This window comes from Bufo bufo, chromosome 4 (genome assembly GCF_905171765.1).
Source record: "Bufo bufo chromosome 4, aBufBuf1.1, whole genome shotgun sequence".
Taxonomy (NCBI): domain Eukaryota; kingdom Metazoa; phylum Chordata; class Amphibia; order Anura; family Bufonidae; genus Bufo; species Bufo bufo.
Genome location: NC_053392.1, coordinates 269,037,580 through 269,062,529, shown reverse-complemented (window position 1 = coordinate 269,062,529; position 24,950 = coordinate 269,037,580). Strand labels below are relative to the sequence as shown.

The window sequence follows — 24,950 nt, the reverse complement described above, 5'->3', positions numbered from 1 at the left end:
GTATTTTAGACAGCACGGTGTGGTAAGGTGAACAGAAAAGTGTATGGTAAAGTCCTGGAAGGGGTGTATATCCCACCCAGCTTCCTCAACTTGGTGAGGAAAATAAAATCCAGAAGGTTAAAATGGTCTCAGCAATGTTTAGGTTGCTGAGACAGTTTTGTTAAGTTTATGGGCTGGATTTTATAGGACTGGGTGAAGGTAGGCTTGGTAGAGGAACCTCCCCATTCCACCCCATTCCGGGGCAGGTTTTTCCCTAGCCTGAGGGATCCCCAGCTGAAACCAGCTGGGATTGTTAAGGGGAAATAAAGCACAGTCCAGGCTGTCAGTCTGGGGAGAGTAATGCCTGGAGAAAGTCTGGGAAACTGGCTGCCTAGAGCCCAGAAGGGCAGGTGTTTATTTTGGTTAGGTTTATGTTTTGTGGTGCTGGACCATCACCTTACCCAGTGAATTCTAACTGGGGTTGCCTGTATTGCCGGAGTGTTATAAATAAAACAACATTTAGACTTTAACCCTGTGGTCTGCAAGAGAATCTGTCATCGCCGCCCTGCCTGAGAGTGTAACCCCTTACAACGGATTACTGGTTGTTCACCATTCTCGACCCCTGCTACAAAGAGAACTTCTCATCTCTCATTCCTCTGGGGGAGAGGACAAGCAACACGGTGCTATACCAGAAGGTCCTTGTTGAAAAATTGCTCCAAAGTTGATAGGGCAGACATCCAAATGGATCATCGCCGTGACTGGGACGTGCGATCACCTAGAAGTTATCTAGAGTCAACAAAGCGGCAGCAGGCCCTCACCTACAAGTCCAGTCTCAGTAGCCAAGAGTCTGGTCAACACAATCCTCACCATAACGGCATACTGGGTGAACGTTGTGGAGGCCAGGAGCAAGTTGGCTGCTGGCACCAGACTTGCCCTCCAATAGATCCTCGTTAACGGAAAGTGTACTCATTCCAATAACAGGGCCTCGTGTTATTTATTGTCACTACTTCCCCGAGTGGGTAATTGCCGTGCACCTGCTGCCTTCCTTGGACGCTTGTGCTTTAATAACCTGACCCACCCTCTCTGGGTGGTTCACAATTAGGAAAAAAAGGGGCAAGGCAACAACAGCCAATAAGATTTCAGCCATTGACCTCCCTTGGATGTGGTAGCCCTTTCTCAAACCCTGATTCCCCGTTACCTGTGATCACCATGGCAGGCGCAGAAAAGAACATCAAAAGTTGATAGGGAAGACATCCGAATGGATCGTCGCCGTCACGGAGACGTGCAATCGCCCAGAGGTTATCTAGAGTCACCAATGTGGCAGCAGGCCCTCGCCCCTATTGTTTTAGATGGTCAGATCAGCAGGCCCTTGCTCCAAATGTTATTGAAGGTCACTAGTAGGCCATAAATCTTAATTTTTCAATATTGTGTATGATGCCCTCCTTTATGTGTAACAAAGGGTGTTTTGGCGTGCCGGTTCCTTGTAATTTTTGGCAGCCCTTTTACTTAGTGCATAGGCTTTATGAGTCCCACTACCTGAACTATAGTACCACAATGAGAATGAGGCCCTCCATTATGTGATATACAGGTTGTATAGGAGTAACTCTTCCTTGTAATTTTTGGCAGCACTTGCACTTCATATACAAATAAGTATACAGGAAAGAATGTTTCCTCAAAAAAATTTATTTTTAAATTTTTTTAGGTTTTGTGCGTATTATTGTCAATCTGTAAAAGTGGCGTACTACTCGGACAACATGGTTCCCAGCAGCGACCTGGGAGTCCAAGATGCATCGAGACATCCTCCCAATGCTGTTCCCAAACCATTTTGGTGGTGTTTCCATCAATTTCTGACCTTTTCCAATGAACTGGGCACCCTCCCCTCTTCAGAGCAGGGGGTGCCTGATTTAATACTTGGGTTCTCCCATTGACTTCCATTATACTCGGGTGCTTGGTAGAGCACCCGAGCATCCCGATGTGTTCAGCCAGAACACCCGAACACTTTGGTGCTCGATCAACACTAGTACCAACGATGTGGACAAAGTACAATGTCCATGAGTTGTTGCAACGTGGCGGTGGCACCATGCACTTTATACTGATACAGCATCTCAGGCGTGACAAATGCAGTTTTCTCTTTGGCAGCCTCCATTAAGGGCACCTGCCAGTAGACCTTCTTGAGGTCCAAAACAGAAAAATATTGGGCTTGTCCTAACCTCTCGATAAGCTCATCTACCCGGGTCATGGGATACGCATCGAACTTGGAGATTTTGTTTAGTTTGCGAAAATCCCGCTTGGGTATTAAGACTATCGGACTGGCCCATTCACTTTTGAACTCCTCAATTACGTCTAGTTGCAGCATTAGCTGCACTTCCTTCTCGATGGCTTGTCACCGAGCCTCGGGTACCCAATATGGTTTTAGCCGGACTTTCGCCTGAGGCTCAGTGACAATGTCATGCTGGATTATGGAAGTGCGTCCAGGGAGGTCCGAGAACACATCCGTGTTCCGACTAATGAACTCCCTGGCTTCCTGAGCCTGTTTAGAGGAGAGGCTGTCAGCAATTTTTACTGTGGCAACTGCTTCTCTTGCATCAGACCGAGGAGCCTGAACCTTTTCTCCTACAAAACCTGTCCACGGGCTGTCTTTCGCCGCCCCAGCTGGTGTACCTTGTAATTTACCTCTCCCACTTTCTTAGGTACCTCGTAGGGCCCCTGCCACCTAGCTAGGAACGTACTGTCTACGGTTGGTACCAGAACCAAAACCCAATCACCTGGGTTAAAGTTCTGGACCCGAGCCTGATGATTATAGACCCTACTCTGTGCGGTGTGGGTTGTTGTTCCCATGCTTCTTTGGCTATGTCCAACAGACTGCGAGGGTGTCTGCCATATAGCAGTTCGAAAGGCCGTGAACCCAGTAGAGTCCTGGGGCACCTCTCACACTGCGAACATGAGATAGGGCAGAAGAAGGTCCCAGTCCCTCCCATCCTTAGACACCACTTTTTTTAACATGTTTTTTTAATGTTTGATTAAATCTCTCTACCAGGCCATCCGTTTGCGGATGATACACCGACGTCCGTAGCTGTTTTATTTGGAGCAACTTACAGAGTTCCCTCATGACCTTGAACATAAAAGGGGTCCCTTGTCAGTCAGAACCTCTTTAGGTAGTCCCACTCAGGACAATATCTCCATTAACTCCTTAGCTATGAGTTTGGCTGATGTATGTCGCAGTGGCACCGCCTCCGGGTACCGAGTGGCATAGTCGAGGACGACCAAGATCTGTTGGTGCCCTCTAGCGGATTTCAGTACTGGGCCTATGAGATCCATAGCAATTCGCTCGAACGGTACCTTGATAATCAGGAGAGGCACCAGGGGGCTCCAAAAATGTGGCTGGGGGCTATTTATCTGGAAGGTTGGGCAACACTTACAAAAGTCTTCTACCTCTCTGAACACACTGGGCCAGTAAAACCGCTGAAGTATCCGATCCTGCGTTTTCTGCCACCACAAGTGACCCCAAAAACATGTTGGTGGACAAGCTCCAATACGAGCTTGCGATACGCCTTGGGCACCACCAGCTGTTCAATATGCTCACCCCATAGTTGGTATACCCGATACAGCATTTTCTGGTGAACGACAAAAGGGGGAAACATCGACTCGCCCCAGGGTTTTGTGGTTCACCGTCAATTATTACCACATTCTCCCAGGCACGAGATAAGGTTGGGTGTCTCCCACTTCTCCCTGGCACAGGTGGTTATTGTCTATAGTCTCTGGGATACCTGATGCCCACAGGTTCCTGGTGTACAATGAGTTGCGGTATACATAGTTAGTCAGTTAGTCTCCATGGGTTTGCCCCAATGGGGACAGTCAGCCCTTACGTGGCCAGGCTCCTGACACCGCCAGCAAACTATCGGAGCCGGGTCTACGGGGGGTACACCCCGTGCGGGCTTAGTTGGGTGGGCACAAGTCTCTGGGTCTAGGATGGCGATAGCTGGGGTTTGGCTGGCCCCCTCCCAAATGAACCGCCTTTAAAATTCCTGGTAGCCTCATAGCGTTCCACCAGGTCCACCACCTCAAGAGCATTACCAGTAGATTCCTGGCCGATCCAGTGCTGGAGGGAGTACGGCAAAGCCCTCCAGAACACATCAACCAACAGACAGTCCAACATAGCAGTGGGACTCAGCACATCAGGTTGCAGTCATTTTTTGCAACAGGTGTAATAGGGTATAAAACTGGGGCCTCGCGGGCTCAGCCGGGTTAAACTCCCACTGATGCACCCACTGGGCCCGTAAAAATACATTCACCCCCAGTCTCGCCAGGATCTCACCCTTTATTGTCGGGTTATCAGCCGCTTGATCATCCGGTAAGTCAAAATACACCTGCTGGGGTCCAGATACCAGGAACGGAGGGACGACCTCAGCCCATTGCTGCCTGGGTATTTTCTCTCTCGTGGCTACCTTCTCAAAGATCGCCAAATAGGTCTCGACGTCGTTTTCGGAGGTCATCTTGGGGATCGCCGCATGGACCACTTTCCTGGCCTCATGGACGCTCTGGGATGCTCCTGCTGCTTGTAAAGCCATCAAATGTAACAGTAGCTGGTTTGTTTCCTGCTGTTACTTATTGGCCTCCCCCTGTTGCAGGTTAACTTCCACGAGAGCTTTCATGACAGCTTCCATTTTGTCGAGGGACACGGGTTGTAATCTCGCTGGTTTGATGTAAGACACACAACTGTGCCCGCATCTTCCACCAATTGTGGGGATTTGCTCTGGTAGTTGGGATAAGCGGGTGCAGTACAGAGGCAAAGTACAAGTTTGTAATTGAAATGTCTGTGTTTATTCACACATAAGGTCAAACAAAAAACACTCTTTGCAAGGTTGGTGTTTGTTCACACCAAGTAGAAAGTTTGTGCATAACAAAAAAATTTCACCTTTTCGGCGGTTCTGCCTCCAGCAGTCAAAATGCAGGGTTTAGGTGGCCTGCTCTCTCAACACACACTCAGCTTTTCAGCCCAGCACAATGCTCAGTTCTCAAACCAGCAATTGCCAGAGCTCCTCTGTCAGAGAGAGGTAATCACTCACAGCTGACACTGCTGGCTGGGTTTTTTATAGGCCAGTAAAGACCCGGCATGGAACGTGGGAACTGGGGAGTAGTCACCCACCCATCACTTTGACTACTCACAGTAAGAGCCATCCCAGATCAGCTATATAGCCATACTAAAATAGCAAAGTGTCAATCAGCATCAGCTGCCGCTGAAACCTGAAAATACCGGCTCTTACTTCACCGAGGCCAGGAACCTTGGTGACACATACCTTCCGACAACAACGGACCCTTGCGCCTTCCTACAATATATATATATATATATATATATATATATATATATAAATCCAGAAAAAGGACGGCACTCCGGCAGGATGAAAGTGAGGTTATTCTTTATTCAACCATACGGTGCAACGTTTCGGCTCCAAAACTGAGCCTTTCTCAAGCCTTTTTTCGCTTGAGAAAGGCTCAGTTTTAGAGCCGAAACGTTGCACCGTATGGTTGAATAAAGAATAACCTCTCTTTCATCCTGCCGGAGTGCCGTCCTTTTTCTGGATTTATTGGTTGGGGTAAGAAGTCGATTCCCCTGGAACGTGCACCCATTTTTTCTACTGCAGTCAGTGCCGCCATTTTTCTCATATATATATATATATATATATATATATATATACACTGCTCAAAAAAATTAAGGGAACACAAAAATAACACATCCTAGATCTGAGTTAATTAAATATTCTTCTGAAATACTTTGTTCTTTACATAGTTGAATGTGCTGACGACAAAATCACACAAAAAGAAAAAAATGGAAATCAAATTTTTCAACCCATGGAGGTCTGGATTTGGAGTCACACTCAAAATTAAAGTGGAAAAACACACTACAGGCTGATCCAACTTTGATGTAATGTCCTTAAAACAAGTCAAAATGAGGCTCAGTAGTGTGTGTGGCCTCCACGTGCCGGTATGACGTCCCTACAACGCCTGTGCATGCTCCTGATGAGGTGGCGGACGGTCTCCTGAGGGATCTCCTCCCAGACCTGGACTAAAGCATCTTCCAACTCCTGGACAGTCTGTGGTGCAACGTGACGTTGGTGGATAGAGCGAGACATGATGTCCCAGATGTGCTTAATTGAATTCAGGTCTGGGGAATGGGCGGGCCAGTCCATAGCATCAATGCCTTCGTCTTGCAGGAACTGCTGACACACTTCAGCCACATGAGGTATAGCATTGTCTTGCATTAGGAGGAACCCAGGGTCAACCGCACCAGCATATGGTCTTACAAGGGGTCTGAGGATCTCATCTCGGTACCTAATGGCAGTCAGGCTACCTCTGGCGAGCACATGGAGGGCTGTGCGGCCCTCCAAAGAAATGCCACCCCACACCATTACTGACCCAATGCCAAACTGGTCATGCTGGAGGATGTTGCAGGCAGCAGAACGTTCTCCACGGCATCTCCAGACTCTTTCACGTCTGTCACATGTGCTCAGTGTAAACCTGCTTTCATCTGTGAAGAGCACAGGGCGTCAGTGGCGAATTTGCCAATCTTGGTGTTCTCTGGCAAATGCCAAACGTCCTGCACAGTGTTGGGCTGTAAGCACAACCCCCACCTGTGGACGTCGGGCCCTCATGGAGTCTGTTTCTGACCGTTTGAGCAGACACATGCACATTTGTGGCCTGCTGGAGGTCATTTTGCAGGGCTCTGGCAGTGCTCCTCCTGTTCCTCCTTGCACAAAGGCGGAGGTAGCGGTCCTGCTGCTGGGTTGTTGCCCTCCTACGGCCTCCTCCACATCTCCTGATGTACTGGCCTGTCTCCTGGTAGCACCTCCATGCTCTGGACACTACGCTGACAGACACAGCAAACCTTCTTGCCACAGCTCGCATTGATGTGCCATCCTGGATAAGCTGCACTACCTGAGTCACTTGTGTGGGTTGTAGACTCCGCCTCATGCTACCACTAGAGTGAAAGCACCGGCAGCATTCAAAAGTGACCAAAACATCAGCCAGGAAGCATAGGAACTGAGAAGCGGTCTGTGGTCACCACCTGCAGAACCACTCCTTTATTGGGGGTGTCTTGCTAATTGCCTATAATTTCCACCTGTTGTCTATCCCATTTGCACAACAGCATGTGAAATTGATTGTCACTCAGTGTTGCTTCCTAAGTGGACAGTTTGATTTCACAGAAGTGTGATTGACTTGGAGTTACATTGTGTTGTTTAAGTGTTCCCTTTATTTTTTTGAGCAGTGTATATATATGTAATTATATTTTGAACCCCACAAAAAAGGGGAAACAAAATGAAGTGCTTGTAGATAGGTGCTTTTGAGGCTCCCCACTCCTAGCAATATATATATATATATATATATATATTGTAAGAAGGTACAAGGAATCATCGTGGATGATAGGTATGTGTGTGTCACGAGGTTCCTGGCCTCGGTGGAGTAATAGCTAGTTTTTTACGTGTCAGCAGCAGTTGCTGTTTGACACTTTGCTATTTAGTATCGCTTTAAATAGCTGATCCGGGATGGCTCTTACTGGGAGTAGTCAAAGTGCTGAGTGGGTGAATACTCCCCACATTCCAGGCCGGGTTTTGTCAGGCTTATAAAAAATAGCCAGCAATGTCAGGTGGGGGGAATTACCTCTCTCTGTCATTGGAGCTCTGGCAATCTCTGTACCGGGATCTGAGCCTTGTGCCAGGCTGGAGGACTGCTCTGTTCTGACCTATGCCAGTCGGGTGTGGATTAACACCCAGGACAAAAGGTGACTGTTTTGCTTTTTTAGCTATCTGGGTGTGAACTAACACCAATACTGCAAATGAACTGTCGTATTGTGTACTTGCAACAAATGTGAATAAACACAGACGTTTTTGAGTTATAAAATGGTCTTTGCCTCTATACTGCATCCGCTTGTCCTGACTACCAGAGCGAGTCCCCACAATTGGTGGAGGATGTGGGCAAGAGCAGTGAGGCTGGCGTGAACGGCAATATTTTTGGGTTCTGCATTTTTCCAGGCATGGTTGTATGTCGTACATTAAACCAGCTGTATTACAACCAGAGCCCCACGACAAAATGGAGGCTGTTGTGAAGGCCCTCGTGGAGGCTAATCTGCAGCAGCGAGAGACAAACCTGCATCAACGCGAGGCTAATTAGCAGCAGCAGGAGACCAACCAGTTGCTGCTACAACACGTGATGGCTTTGCAGACAGCAGGAGCAACCCAAAGCGTCCACGATGCACGGAAAGCAGTCCGTGCTGCGATTCCTAAAATAATCCCCGCAGATGACATTGAAACCTACCTGTACGAGAAAGTGGCCATCAGGGAGAAGCTACCATGAGACCAGTGGGCTGAAGTCGTCGCTCCATTCCTGGCATCCAATTCCCAGCGGGTGTATTTCGACTTGCCGGACGATCAAGTGGCCGACTACCAAAATGTAAAGGGTGAGATTTTGGCAAGACTGGGGGTGAATGTCTTAGTCCAGACCCAGCGGGTACATTAGTGGGGGTTTAAGCCGGCTGAGCCTGCGAGACCCCATTATGACTTACTCCACCTCTTGCAAAAGTGGCTGCAGCCTGATGTGCTGAGTCCCACGGCTATGCTGGATAGACTATTGGCTGATATGTTCTGGAGGGCTCTGTCACCCCCTCTACAGCACTGATCGGCCAGTTGTCTCCTGGCAATGCCCTGGAAATGGTGGACCTGGTGGTGCGCTATGAGACTACTAAGAATGTTGCAGGGGGTTCTTTTGGGAGGAGGGCAGTCAAACCCTGTAAATCTCCATCCCAGAACCGGCAACTTGTACCAACCAAACCCACCCGGGATGTACCCCCTATGGACCTTGCTCCAATAGTCTGCTGGCGGTGTCAGGAGCCTGGCCATGTAAGAGCTGACTGTCAACATCAGGTGGAACCCATGGATTCTAACTATGGCTTGGGAAAATGAATTAATAGTAGATAGTGAACCACAACAACCGGGCGGCAGAGTCGGTGTTTCCCCGTTTTGTGGTTCATCAGGATATGTTGTGTCGGGTAAACCAACTGCGAGGTGAATATATTGAACAGTTGGCGGTGCCCCAGGCTTATCGCAAACTCGTGTTAGAGTTAGCCCACCAACATGTTCTCGGGGGGCTTCTGGGAATGCAGAAAACACAGGAACGGATACTACAACGGTTTTATTGGCCCAGTGTGTTTAGAGAGGTGGACGAATTCTGTAAGTCTTGTCCGACCTGCCAGGCAACTAGCCCCAACACCTTTTCCGCAGTCCCTTGGTACCTCTCCCGATCATTGAGGTACCGTTTGAGCGAATCGCGATGGACTTCGTAGGCCCAATACCGAAGTACGCTAGAGGACACCAACACATTCTGGTCATCTTAGATTACGCCACTCGGTACCCGGAGGTGGTGCCACTGCGACATACATTGGCTAAACTAATAGCTAAGGAGCTAGTAAAGATGTTCTCCTGAGTGGGGCTACCTAAAGAGGTTCTGACTGACCAGGGGACCCCTTTTATGTCCAAGGTCATGAGGGTGCTATGTAAGTTGCTGCATATCAAAAAGCTACGGACGTCCGTGTATCATCTGCAAACGGATGGCCTGGTAGAGAGATTTAATCAAACATTAAAAACCATGTTAAAAAGGGTGGTGTCTAAAGATGGGAAGGACTGGGACCTTCTTCTGCCCTATCATCTTCGCTGTGCGAGAGGTGCCCCAGGCCTCTACTGGGTTCTCGCCCTTCGAATTGTTATATGGCAGACATCCTCGCGGTTTGTTAGATGTAGCCAGAGAGGCGTGGGAACAGCAACCCACTCCGCATAAAAGTGTCCTGGAGTACGTTATCAAGATGCAACAGCGGATAGAGACCATTTTGCCGCTTGTCAGGGAGCATATAGAGGCAGCTCAGCAAGCCCAAAGTTGGATCTATAATCGGCAGGGATATTTAACCCGGGTGATCGGGTTTTGGTCCTGGTGCTGACCATGGACAGTAAGTTTCTGGCTAGGTGGTAGGGGCCCTACGAGGTACTTGAAAAAATTGGAGAGGTAAACTACAAGGTACACCACCAGGGAGATGAATGCCGGAGCAGGTGCACCATGTGAATTTTCTCAAACCGTGTAAAGATAGGGAAACCTGTTCTGAAAACAGCCTGCGGCCAGGTTTTCTAGGGGAACAGTTTTTGGCCCCTCTGTCTGAAGCAGGGGAAGCGGCTGCCACAGTAAAAATGGCTGACTGCCTTTCCTCTAAACAGGCTCAGGAGGCCAGAGAGTTTATGAGCCGGAACACGGATGTGTTCTCGGACTTCCCTGGATGCACTTCCACAATTCGGCATGACAATGTCACTGAGCCTCAGGCTAAAGTCCGGCTAAAACCATATCGGGTACCCGAAGCTCGACGACAAGCCATCTCGGAGGAAGTGCAGATGATGCTGAGGCTAGACGTAATTGAGGAGTCTAAAAGTGAGTGGGCTTGTCTTATAGGGCTAATACCCAAGCCGGACTGGACACTTTGGTTTTGTAACGATTTCCGAAAATTTAACGAGATCTCTAAGTTCGATGCATATCCCATGCCCCGAGTCGATGAGCTAATTGAAAGGTTAGGACAAGCCGGGTATTTTTCAGTTTTGGACCTCAAAAAAGGGTATTGTCAGGTGCCCTTAACGGAGGCTGCTAAAGAGAAAACTGCCTTCATCACACCGGAGGGGCTATATCAGTACAAGGTGGTACCCTTTGGTCTGCATGGCGCCCCCGCCACCTTTCAAAGGCTAAAGGACATTGTACAGTACTTCGTCCACATTGTCGGTATGCTTCGGCGTACCTGGATGATATCGTCATCCACATTACCGACTGGGAAAGTCACCTACCCAAAGTACAGGCTGTAGTGGACTCCCTTAGGAATGCTGGGCTAATCGCTAACCCCAAAAAATGCACGATAGGGTTAGAGGAGACTATAGTATCTGGGATTTGCCATTGGGCGTGGAGTTATCAAACCTCAAGAAAACAAAATAGAGGCAATTCGGAATTGGCCCCTGTGACAAACTGCCATTTGCCACTGGGCATTGTAGAGGACTGATGGCTAGCCTCCTGCCCTACGACTATGGCCCCGGGACATATTACCCTTCAAGAACGGAACTATGCCGCATGTCTGGACTGTTCTTAGGACCGAACGCGGTCAGCGGTGTATACTAAAGAATCTATGGAACTTTTTCGGGCAGGAAATTGTGCTTGCGGTCGGTCATAAAGGACTTCCACTAAACTTTTGATCTGCTGGAGGGATTTGTGTGATTTTTGGAAGTGTTTATGTTTGATGTATGCAAAGTTTAAATATGTAATTTTTATGGAGATGGAATGTATGGTTTTAAAGTTACAGTGTATGTTTAAAAACTGTATTTTTACTGTCTGTGATAGTTATGTTAATCCATAATTATATCCCAGACAGAAGGGAGGATTTTGTGTATTCGGGTGGGGATTCCTCTCCTATTGTTCCCACATGTGTATTGGTGATCTCCCTTTGTCCTGGGATATAATTGAATTGCACTTCGGGTGTCTCCAGGGCAGAGAGGAGGGAACCATGATGCATTGTGGGGACCTGCATAAATACTGGCGGGTAGCCCTCAATAAAGAGTTCAGTTCATGTTTTTGTAACCCTTCAAAACGCAGCCTCATCTCGTTATTGGAGGGAATTGCTGGATCACGCTGGGGATTGCTATGCTCTGCATATTCCCTGGAGGAGAGATCTTTCCCACACGGTCCTGAATGCTGGAGGTTCATTCAGGGTGGAAGGAAGACGGCGCGGCTCCAGTTAAGCTACGGCGGTTGTGGAGTCTGCGGTGCTTTTGGTGTCCAGTGCGGTGCTTGTAAACCTTGGCGCAAGCTAGGAAGCGTCCATTAACGGAAGCGGATCCGTTACAGCCCCGACATGTCAACACTAGGCAAGTAGAGTCGTTCCTAGGAATGGTGGGCTATTACATGAGGTTTGTTCCCCACTTTGCTACAGTGGCAGCGCCATTGACAGGGCTCTTGAAGAGATGCAGGTCGGTGATGGTTCGCTGGGATGATCAGGCGGAAGAGGCGTTCTCCTCTTTGAAGTTGGCCATGTGTGGGTCCCCGGTTTTGGTGATGCCCAACTTCAAACGGGAATTCATAGTACAGAAGGAAACCTCCGAAGTAGGCCTTGGTGCGATACTGTCTCAGGAAGTCAACAGGGAGGAGCATCCCATTGTCTTCCTAAGCCGCAAGCTTACCCCAGCCGAAACAAGGTACAGTATAGTGGAGAGTGCCTGGCTATCAAGTGGGCACTCAAGTCTTTCCGCTACTATTTGTTGGGGAGAAAGTTCCGCCTGGTGACTGACCACTCCCCTCTCAAGTGGATGAGCCAGGGCAAAGAGATAAATGCCCGAGTCACCAGATGGTTCCTGTCCTTACAGAACTTTGTTATCCGTGGAACATAGGGCAGGCCAGTTACTGGGTACCTCCGTTGATGCTCTGTCCCATGTATACTGTATTGCATGTGTTCACCCCCTCAGGGTTGAACAAAGGGGGAGGTATATAAGAAGGTACAAGGAATCATTGTGGATGATAGTTATGTGTCACTGAGGTTCCTGGCCTCGGTGGAGTAAGAGCCAGTATTAATGTGTCAGCAGCAGTTGCTGTTTGACACTTTGCTATTTAGTATGGCTGTATGGCCGATTTTGTCAGGCCTATAGAAAATAGCCAGCAATGTCGGGGGGGGGGGGGGGGGATTACCTCTCTCTGACATTGGAGCTCTGGCAATCTCTGTACCTGGATCTGAGCCTTGTGCCAGGCTTGAGGCCTGAATCCGGGAGGACTGCTCTGTTCTGAGCTATGGCGGTCGGGTGTGGATGAACACCCAGGACAAAAGGTGACTGCTTTGCTTTTTGAGCTATCTGGTTGTGAACTAACACCAATACTGCAAATGAACTGTCATACTGTGTACTTGCAACAAGTGAGAATAAACACTGAAGTTTTTGAGTTAGAAACTGGTCTTTGCCTTTATACTGCGTCCGCTTGTCCTAAATACCATAGTGAGTCCCCACAATATATATATATATGTACTGTATGTGTGTGTATATATATATATATATATATATATATATATATGTGTAACGGATGTCCTGGCACCCCGACTGGGTACCTCCGTTGATGGATGCTCCTAGTGCTTCCCGAGGGCTCCAAGCACTCCGCTCTACACCGTAACCACCACAGGAACAAGGAACAGGAACAGCTCTTACAAGAGCTAGGAGTTATAGCCAGGGGAGTATACAGCGCATAGCAATCCCCACACACATGAGACGAGGCTCTATGTTGAATGTAAAACAGGAACTCTTTAATGGGTTATTTTTCAGCCTTTTATGCAGGTCTCCTAGCAAGGGACACTGCCCCTGGGGACCTTTTAGAAGACTGTGACAGTTTATATATTAGCCAATCACATTCATTTACAGTATTGAAACCTTCCCAGCAATTGTACACAAAACCCCCTTCCCTCTGTCTGTAACGCAATCAACAAAATACAATGGGCATTGTCTTTGACGCAATCAACAAAATACAATTACCAAAACACAATAGGCTCTGTCTGTGATACAATTACCAAACATAATGGGCAAACTTAATCACTCACAGGCAGAAAACACACATTTTCCCCCAAACACAGAAAACACTGCAAAACCCCACATATCCCCGTATTCATATACATTCATGGATAGCTCTGATCTGGGTGAACAACATATCCAAAAATCACCCAGATCCGAGCAGGGGTTCCCGAATTCCAGTCACATTTGGCCTGATTGCAAGCATGGCTTTCCTGCCCAAAACAGGTCCACAGATTTAGGCGGTGCGGCCGGTCTGTCTTCTCCTTCAAAGTTAGTATATGGGCCATAATCCCGAGGCAAGAGGCTGGCAAACAGGCCCCTCCAAAACCCAGTGGCGAGGTTATTTTTGCCACAATATATATCCTGCTTAATTATATTTTGAACCCCACAAAAAAGGGGAAACAAAATGAAATGCTTGCAGATAGGCGCTTTTGAGGTGCACCTGTGGCACAACCAGCCACAGGTCCTGTCTCCTCTCTCCCTGTCTGTCAGCTGCCTTGCTTCTCTCACACAATTCTTCTTTGGAATCCTAGACTTCACTTCACTTTCCCTGGCAATAAGCTGGAATGATTGATTTTTGACTCTGTTCCTGATTGATTTTTCACTGTTCTTGACTCCCTAAGATTGTTTTCCTGGTAGACACTATAACACCCAACCACCCTCTTTCACAGCCCAGCAGAGAATGGAGTTCTGTAAAATTTCGGGTTTGTTTGCCAACCGAAAAACAGCAAAGTTCGGACGGAATTTGGTTAGGTCTGAACTGGTTCGCTCATCCTTAGTTCGTGTGCATAAGACATAACAGTCATAAGTCTTCCATTCATATAGTCTGTCAGTTTCTTAATCTGTTGACAATCACCATTTTTCACAGCAGCAACCACAACCTTGCAGACACTGTTCAGAGAAGTGTACTGTTTTCCTTCACCATAATTCTCCAATTTAAAAAGGGCTCCTCAATTTCTCAAAACGGTTTAGGTCAGGTGAGGTTTGAGGCCATGTCATTATTATTTAATCTTTAAGGCCTTTACTGGATAGTCATACAATCATGGTTTTCTTGAAAGATGGAAACTTTTTCCTGTACCACTGCTTGAAGAAAATGACATTTAAAAATTGGCAGTAGGTTTGGATTGAGTTTATTTTGAGTGTATCTTCAACACGAAAGGGTCCCACTAGATAATCTAGTTGCCTTAAATACCAGCAGCTAATAGCAGCACCCCAACTCCACCTTGCTGGTGTCAGAGTTGAAAAGGAGCTCTGTGCTCGCTACTGATCCAGCCATGGGCCCATCCATTTAGTCTGTCAAGAGTCACTCTTATCTGTCTTTAGATATTTCTTGGCCCTGTCTTGACATTTCGACTTATGTGTCTTGATCAGTGGTCATCGGGTTTCAGGCTACCTTACCATGGCCATGTCTCTGAACACTGAACACCTTGCACTTCTAGGCACTCCAGGGATTTTGCAGTTCTGGAATATGACCGCACTGGAAGATAGCAGGTTTCTGGTCCCTTTATACGGTGGTTAGCAGTGGTGCCTTGCGATGCTGGGTTCCTAGGTTTGAATCTGACCAAGGAAAACATCTTCATGGAGTTTGTATGTTCTCCCCATGTTTGCGTGGGTTTCCTCTGGGTACTGATAGGGAACATAGATTGTGAACCCCATTGGGGACAGCTTGATGCTAATGTGTGTGAAGTGCTAAGAAATATAGCAGCACTATATAAGTGCATAAAATAAATAAATACTTCTGAAATCTTTGGCAGTTAATTTTCTTAAACGCTTCTTGCAAGCCTGTTGACTATTTGCAACAAAACTTTTGATGTTTCTGTGATCATGCCCCAATATCTTTAGCAATTTCAAGAGTTCTGCAACCCTCTGAAAGACATTTTAACAATTTATGACTTTTCAGAGTCAATTAATTCTCTTTTTTGGTCATTTTGCCATAGGAAAACAATCTGCCTAATAATTATGCCTGCCTTGATATAAGGATCTCCTTAGGGTACACTCTCTCATTACACAAATACACATCACCTGATAAATCCAATAAGCTTTCAAGTTTATACAACTTGGAGTTGGAAAATATGCATAAAATTTTGATATTATCAAAATGCTCACATGCCTAATATTTGTGCACACAGTGTAATGTTTATAACCTCAACTTTGATTGTTAGCAAATCCTACCTAAAAGTTAACATTATCTGACCACAAATATATAATGTTTAAGTGCACTTCAAAGTAGAAAATTTGGTTAAATATAATTTGTCAAAATGTCATACACAGTCATGTAAACTCCATATAAGCATACATGACTCCATGCTGCCCCACAACTCTCCTAAAGAAAGTCCTCACATGCCCAGGTTTCAATGAATAAAACATTTTTATTTGTCATCCTTTATATCCATGGGCTGCAAGATTGCCTATTCTGGCTGTACCTTGGTACCTTCTATTCTGTGCAGGTGCTGAACTACAAATTATAACAACCTAATATAAATCTTAAGAACTATTGGTGTTTGTTTCATTATTTATTCTGAATTGACTCTTTCTTCTTCACTGTTTAACATCTAGCAACCTGTTTTTGGAGTTACGGAAGCAGTGGAGCATATTCTGCTACTCTGTTTGCATAGCTTCCATTCACTACAATAAGAGTTATGGAAACAGTGGAGAACCATCCCCCTCTGCTGTTTCCATAAGACTGGCCAGCTGGGGCAGGCTCCAAATTTTATCTCTCTGTGGAAACAGCAAGATAGGACAACCCCTTTAAGACATTACATAGCAAAGTTGCTGTAAAGTTATTGTTCAGTTCAATAACCATTCTATATAAATTTATTTCATTTGTAGATCATTTTAAAACGAGTCAGTTGCATTTATCATTAGTTGCAAATGAACTTCTTGTGTAGAAAAAAATATGGAATTATATCAGTTATACATTGTCTCATTCTTTCTCTTTCATCATAACAGGTAATTTGAAATATTACATGTCTGTTGATATGTTAACATTATGTTTCAGGGAGAGCCCGGGAATGTTGGTTCTAAAGGAGAGGTATGAATAACTGAACAAAGTTGTCACTGCTTGTTATCTACTATTGAATACTGTATTTTTACTCAATTTATAAGCTCAGTGCCAATAGTCATCCATTGCTCTACCTTGTGCACAAAGCATACTAGAAATTAGAAGATTTCTTTCAATCAGATTCAGACCCAAATCAATTCTACACTAGAGAGACCAGTCAACATATAACCTTTCCCATGGAAAGAGACATGCAAATCCATTTTTCTTCCAAATGGAAAAGGAAACTGAGCGTATAATGTAGCTATCCAAAGTCAATGCTCAATGCTTTAAAGCATAACTTTGATAATAGCCAAGCCTAGCTAGCTGATAGGCCTTTGTCAGTGTCTGAGGGGTATGCTTTCTCATTATTTAGAGCGCCTTGTATTCATGATCAGTATTGTAGGCCAGGCAATGCTTCTCCAAGCTTCTGGGAAAAATATATGCAAATTAGCATATGTTACTTCTGTTAACATCAGAAAGGCTTAGCTTTTGTTTTTCTGCAAAATAGCTTTCATCCAAAAGGAAAAGAAAGCCAAGCACCCTATTATACTTGTTATTTCGGGCCAATTATTGGGAATATGAACGCTCGTTCCTGATAATTGGCTTGTATAATCAAGCAGCTTATCAGTTGATGAACTAGAAAATGCTCGTTCATCGGCTGATCGACATCTTCCATCAGGATGAAAGATGCCCGAATATCAGCAGCGCATTTTTTCATGTAATCAGGAATGTTCTGCCGATCATGAACAGAACAGAATGAGGTGTAATCAGATTGGTGGAAATGAGTGCCATTAGATGTGTTATCTTCTATCTGCGCACTGCCTGAAAATTGGGGGGTGTAATACCACCCTAAGCCTTTGATGCCACCAGTTGTAAGATATGCTAATTTGCATACATTTTCCCCATAAACCCAGAGAAGCATTTCATAGCCTACAATACTTCTCACACATACTATACACTCTCCATATTGCCAAAGAGTATCCCCCAGACCCCCAACAACGGCCTCTCAGCTAGCTAAACCAAATTTATCTGCTTAAAGGGGTTGTCCGAGTTATATTTATTGATGACGCATCCTCAGGATTGGTCATCAATATCAGATCGGCGGGGGTCCCCTTCACTGTTTACCTTCTCGCCATTGCATCTGCAGCGGTGAGCAGGTGTAATTACACCCAAGCCGTCCCATTCATTTAAATGAAAGGGACAGTTAGGTGTAATTAAACCTGCTCACCGCTGCAGGTGCAATGGCGAGAAGGTAAACAGTGAAGGGGAGGCAGAGCTGGCACGGCGCGCATCTTCTCTTCAAACAGCTGATCGGCGGGGGTGCCGGGTGTCGGACCCCTGCCGATCTGATATTGATGACATATCCTGAGGATAGATCATCAATAAATATAACTCGGACAACCCCCTTAAGGGTACTCACTGCAAACAGCTGTGTGCAGATAAGATGCTAGCTTGGCTATAATCCAAGTTGTTTTCCCATTTGGAAGAAAAAATGATTTCCATGTCTCTTTCCACTGGGAATTTTACATGTTACATTGGCTATTTCTAGCATTTGCCTAGAAGTAAAGAGAGCTATGGTCATGCATGCATACTACTGAACCATTCATACGGGGGACTTGGGAACCCGAATCTTGTGATTGGTGGGAGTGCCAGTGGTTGAACCCTTAATGACCATACATTAAATACTTCCAGTAGATAGTTTAGAATTATTGTTCATGGGACAACTCTTTTGTAACACAAAGGAAAACAGAATGTAGTAGATACGGATTCCAAGGCAAAACAGTCACCTATGTAATTCGTCTATGTTGTAAACATAAATCACATATATATATATATATATATATATATATATATATATATTTATATATATATATATATAGTTCTCCAAAAAAGGGGCAGCACTACAGTGTAAAAAGTGAAAAAGACCTGCTTTATTCCCTCTGCAATGTTTCAACTGCTCATTGCAGTCTTTATCAGGCTTGATAAAGACTGCAATGAGCAGTTGAAACGTTGCAGAGGGAATAAAGCAGGTCTTTTTCACTTTTTACACTGGAGTGCTGCCTCCTTTTTGGAGAACTACAATTATTGATGATTTTTGGAAGAGAGTCGATAGAGTGGCTCACCCCCCTATAACGGTGGATAGGTGCTTGAACCTGAGATTGAATCACCCTATTCAATACATATACACTAAACAAATTTATATGGATAGGTAAGCACTCAAACCACCGTGGAGCAGGCACAATATTTAATATAGGGTATGGTACAATAAAATGGAATAAAATGCAACTCTAAAATATAACACTAAAATAGAATATAAAACTGAAACACACTGTAAAACTGTCTAGAAATAAGGTGAAAATTTGAATTCTCGTTACAACAAATAATGTCCTTTTCAAAACATCTAATAAATAGCCGGCACCTGTATCCTTTGATGTAGCGTTACATCGCAAAAAATCGCGAAAAGGATCGCGAAAAAATCGCAAGTGGCGATAGTCTTACACTAAGTTGGTATGAAGTGAGTCAATGGTTGCTTACTTAGCACCCGCCTTACCTAATTGGCAAGGAATCTTCACACTGACTAGTGTGCGTTCAGATATATTTTCGGGTGGGTTGTTACTTATGTTGGTGGCAACCTTTACATTTGGATATAACGTTGCATCCACTGAAATCGCATCCAAAGGGGGCACAAATGATTATGTTGCCGCACTGTGATGATATTATGCGGATAATCGATTGCTCACTGAGCACTCACCCCACCTGATGATGTGTAGTCTTCACACTGGCTGGTGTGTGTTCTGGTGTATATTCTCGGGGTGGGTTTGTACCTGTGTTCCGGTGAAAAACTTTCTTGCAATTGCTTTCACTGCCTCTCAGTCCCGCTCTGCACACAATCCTTGCGAGAGTTGGAGTACAGGTTCACCGATTCAGGTCTCTCCTTGCCTTTGCTATTCAAATTGTTGAAAGATCGTATCCTTAGATAATCGTAGAGTTAAAGTCACATGGCCATGCTTCAGTTGTTTGTGGAATCTTTCATATCATCGGTATCTAGCACCAGATGCGTTTCGAAGTCTTACTGACCTCTTCCTCAGTGGTTATACTCTGTGTGCTTAGATCCCACTCTTTATACTCTACTAAGTGGTCAGTAAATTCGCGAAAACAGATTCCAAGGAGAGCCATTCGGTCTTAAATAAATCCTGGAGTGATGGATTATAAAAAAAGGACAAATTCGTCTTTAATGCGATTTTTTAGAGACATGCGATTTTTTCGACGGGTCCGTTTTTGTCGCCAAAGCTTTTGAATCCAACTAATAATTCATTCTCATATATCAGATGTTCGATTTTGGAGGCGTTTTTTTCAATTTTTCTTGCGTTTTTTCAATGCGTTTTTTTTCGGTAGATGCGTTTTTGTTACCTAGACTGCTAGGTTGAACGTCTAATTCATTCTAATGCACCAGAAATGGTTAAAAATACTTTCATTCTTACAATATGCTATTATAATTTAAAATATATAAAAAAGACACAATTTGGGATATGAACTTATTTGATAAACGATCGATATCCGGGATCCTGCTGGTGTAGTGGGATGAAGGCCTGCCTCTGAAGGGACCGCAGTGCCCTCTTAATATCTACACTGCGGTCTTACATCCAAAGCAGGCACCTACCCCTACCTCACAGGAAGCCGAAGATCTCTAGCTCAGCATTAAGACCTGCTGGAAGCAAACTCCCGAACTCATAGATTTGTCTAGATTCAATCCTAGACAATCGATGAATATGATCACCCCCCCTCCAGTGTCAATCTACCTTCTCCAGTGCCGCAAATGTCAGTTTAGTAGGGTCTTTGTTGTGAATTTCCCTAAAATGTCTCGACAAAGAGTGTTTGTCGAACCCATTTTTAATCTTAGTCATATGTTCGGATATCCTTGTTTTTAGTGGTCGTTTTGTTCGTCCGATATATTGTTTCTGACATGGGCACTGGATAATGTAGATGACACCAGAGGAGTTACAGAATAGACTATCCCTAATTTTCCAAGAGAACAGATTTTGTGTGGATGTCACTTCTAATGTTCTTTTAGGGAATGCTGTGTGTTTACACGCAATGCATCTCCCACATCTAAAGAAACCATTTATATTTGTACAATTTTGAAACATGGAGGTTTTCTTTACTTTTTGTTGCTTGACGGAGGGCGCTATTTTAAGGCCAAGGTTAGGCACCTTCGTAAAGGATATCAGAGGGACCTTTGGTATCAAGTGACCTATTATTTTGTTGTCCAGTATATAGTGCCAATGTTGTTTTAAAATATATTGGACTTTCTTATAATGTGCATTGAATGGTAGAATAACTCTCAATTCCATTTCTTTCAATGTTGTATTTATATTCTCATTTTTATCCGAGAAAAAAGTTTTTCTCTCTAGTTTCTTCACCCGATCCAATGCACTATTTATTAACTATTTCTTCAGGGTATTTTTTGTTAATAAATTGGTCTTTCATTCTTATCGCCTCTTCTTCAAATTTGCTCTCATCTGTGCAGTTTCTTTTAATCCGACGGAACTGCCCCACCGTGATATTTATTAACCAGTTTGGCAGATGGCAGCTAGAAAAAAGTACAAAACTATTTTTGGACGTTGGTTTCTGGAAGGTGCTACATGTATACTTTCTATCTTGTCTAGCAATTTGCAAATCTAAAAATTCTGTATTTATGTTATTCACATTTGATGTGAAGGTCAAATTCCTTATATTATTATTTATTTATTTTAAAAAATTCCCTTAGAGTGTCTTCTGTGCCTCTCCAGATGAATATTACATCATCTATGTAGCGCCGCCATATAGCCTTGGCCCTATAGTAAAACTTTCCCAGTCGGCCAAAAATAAGTTGGCATAACTGGGGGCGAACCTGGTCCCCATGGCGGTGCCCCGCTTCTGGAGGAAATAATCCCCATATACAAACTAAGAAGACAGGTTGGCATTAGCAGGAGCTGCTCAAACCCACATGCAGTTGTGCATATATATAGGGGAGCAAATCCTGCACTTGTGGCCCGTTGCTAATGGCAATCCCCAGCAAAATGCATACAATGGAGGATGCCCGCGGCGAACCACAAGTACCACAATAGACATCCTACACAAGGTAACAAGTGTGGATGTGATAATTAATATAACAATATAACAAAACAATAACAAACATAGGTGCACTCTGCAGTCTCACTAATTCTCAAACTGATTTTAAAATTGAGAGATTAGTCAACATGTCCTACGGTGTAGAACATGTCTAAGCCCGGACACCACGACAAGGTTTCTCAAGTAGCCCGGGACCCTACACTCTCCTACCTGAGCCATATGGACGATACCAGGAGCCAGTGGGCAAATTACAGGAGCATAAGGCCGACTCGCAAACAACTCACCAGTTACCTCCAGCATGTGGCCATGCTTGCAATGGGAGGAGGGAGGAGTCTGTGAGTCCCACTCAAGACTTGCTGATATAGCCCAGGCTTCACAGGTGCACCTAAATGTGACCTGTAGATGGAAAACAGGCACATTTAAATAGGAGTTTATACACCTCCAGGAATCTATATATACAAACTAAGAAGACAGGTTGGCATTAGCAGGAGCTGCTCAAACCCACATGCAGTTGTGCATATATATAGGGGAGCAAATCCTGCACTTGTGGCCCGTTGCTAATGGCAATCCCCAGCAAAATGCATACAATGGAGGATGCCCGCGGCGAACCACAAGTACCACAATAGACATCCTACACAAGGTAACAAGTGTGGATGTGATAATTAATATAACAATATAACAAAACAATAACAAACATAGGTGCACTCTGCAGTCTCACTAATTCTCAAACTGATTTTAAAATTGAGAGATTAGTCAACATGTCCTACGGTGTAGAACATGTCTAAGCCCGGACACCACGACAAGGTTTCTCAAGTAGCCCGGGACCCTACACTCTCCTACCTGAGCCATATGGACGATACCAGGAGCCAGTGGGCAAATTACAGGAGCATAAGGCCGACTCGCAAACAACTCACCAGTTACCTCCAGCATGTGGCCATGCTTGCAATGGGAGGAGGGAGGAGTCTGTGAGTCCCACTCAAGACTTGCTGATATAGCCCAGGCTTCACAGGTGCACCTAAATGTGACCTGTAGATGGAAAACAGGCACATTTAAATAGGAGTTTATACACCTCCAGGAATCTATATATACAAACTAAGAAGACAGGTTGGCATTAGCAGGAGCTGCTCAAACCCACATGCAGTTGTGCATATATATAGGGGAGCAAATCCTGCACTTGTGGCCCGTTGCTAATGGCAATCCCCAGCAAAATGCATACAATGGAGGATGCCCGCGGCGAACCACAAGTACCACAATAGACATCCTACACAAGGTAACAAGTGTGGATGTGATAATTAATATAACAATATAACAAAACAATAACAAACATAGGTGCACTCTGCAGTCTCACTAATTCTCAAACTGATTTTAAAATTGAGAGATTAGTCAACATGTCCTACGGTGTAGAACATGTCTAAGCCCGGACACCACGACAAGGTTTCTCAAGTAGCCCGGGACCCTACACTCTCCTACCTGAGCCATATGGACGATACCAGGAGCCAGTGGGCAAATTACAGGAGCATAAGGCCGACTCGCAAACAACTCACCAGTTACCTCCAGCATGTGGCCATGCTTGCAATGGGAGGAGGGAGGAGTCTGTGAGTCCCCCTCAAAGAAAAAATAATTGTGATTTAAAATATACCCTATACCTTCCACTATAAAATCTATTTGGCGGGGGTCTAATGAGCCATCTAAAATTAACTGGGATTTGATCGCCTCCATCCCTTGTTGATGATCTATGACTGTATATAGGTACTGGACGTCTAATGTCCCCATAATCCACTCATTTTGGATTTCCAATTTTTCAAGGGTCTGTATAATGTGTGTGGTATCCTTAATATAAGAACTCATCTTCTTAACCACAGGTTGTAGCAGAGTATCAATATATTTTGAAAGATTGGATGCTAGCGATCCTATCCCCGATATTATGGGACGGCCAAGGGGTTCTTTGGGATTTTTGTGGATCTTGGGCAGGCAGTAGAAGACAGGTAGTCTTCTCTGCGTGCCCAAGATAAAATCATGTTCTTGTTTGGACAATATACCTGCGTCCAAGCCTTTCTCACAATATTCTTTCAAGGTTCTGTGGAAATCCTCCACAGGATCCTTTCTAAGTTTCTGATATGTGTTGATGTCAGACAATTGGCTATAACATTCCTTGTTGTAGTATGCTGTGTCAAGGATCACCACTGCCCCTTATCCGCCGGGCGTATCATGATGTCGGCTTGTTTCTGAAGCTGTTTGATAGCCTGTATTTCCCTATTATTTAAATTATGCTTCCTTACATAACCTTCTTTTATTTTTTGTAGATCGCTTTCAACACTTTTTTGAAATGTAGCTATTTCATAGCTAATCTCATTCCTTGGGAATTTCATGGATTTATTCTGTAGATTTGTATATTTTATGGGATCTTGTTCACTACTGTCTGCTAGGACAGATATCGGTTTTTTTAGATGATACTTTTTTAAACAGAGTTTTCGAATAAATTTCTGAATACCAACATATGTATCGAACTTATTAATTTTTTCGCTAGGGGAAAATTTCAGACCTTTCTCAAGGAGTTTTATCTGTGCATTTGTGAGTGTAGTGGAACTCAGATTGACTATTGAGCCCTGATCTTTTTCTAATAGTGTCGTTTGTGCTGTGTTTTTCTTCCTTTTTCCTCTTCTCGTTTTCTTAATTCTGGATTGTGATAGTTGTGTGTCTCCATAGGGAAGTGATTGGGAGTGGGTTCCTGGTATTGATTCCATTCTTGTGTTGTCATGTAATGTGCTTATCTGGGGTGAATTGGTGATAAGTGTTTTTCTGTCTTAGATTGTATGTGTGTACTGTTGCTCTCTGTTTGTGATAATTCATTTCTGGTGTTCTGTGTCTCGGTCATGATCTGTGATGTGGCGGGGTTCGATCTAAAAAATGGTGTTCTGAAAGTGACTCATATCTGTTACTTACAGGTATAGCATACTTGTCCGATCCATCTACCTTTTCAATGTGTTGTGTAGAGGATTCCCCTTTTGATATGTTTTCTTCACATGTTGGCATTCGAGATTCACTCCTCTGTATATACAGATGTTTTTTTTTTTCCTCTCAATAATATCAGCTTCGACTCTGTCCAAACTTTTACACAATTTCTCTTGCCAAGATTCAAATTCGCTATTTTTAGGTAATTTATCTACCGTATCTTTTATTTTATCTATTTTCTTGGTTAAATCCAATAA

General features: G+C 44.6%; 1 protein-coding gene across 2 annotated transcripts in view; it reads left to right on the top strand.

The window, feature by feature from the left end:
- Positions 1–24,950, top strand: part of COL21A1 (collagen type XXI alpha 1 chain) — a 465,445-nt gene that overhangs the window by 417,775 nt on the left and 22,720 nt on the right. For both annotated transcript variants that reach the window (XR_005778297.1, XM_040428578.1), the window contains exon 25: positions 16,588–16,620. Coding sequence is in view for 1 of the 2 variants with exons in the window: in XM_040428578.1 (XP_040284512.1) it covers positions 16,588–16,620 (33 nt within the window). In the remaining variant the exon portion in view is untranslated. The remainder of the gene's footprint in view (positions 1–16,587; positions 16,621–24,950) is intronic.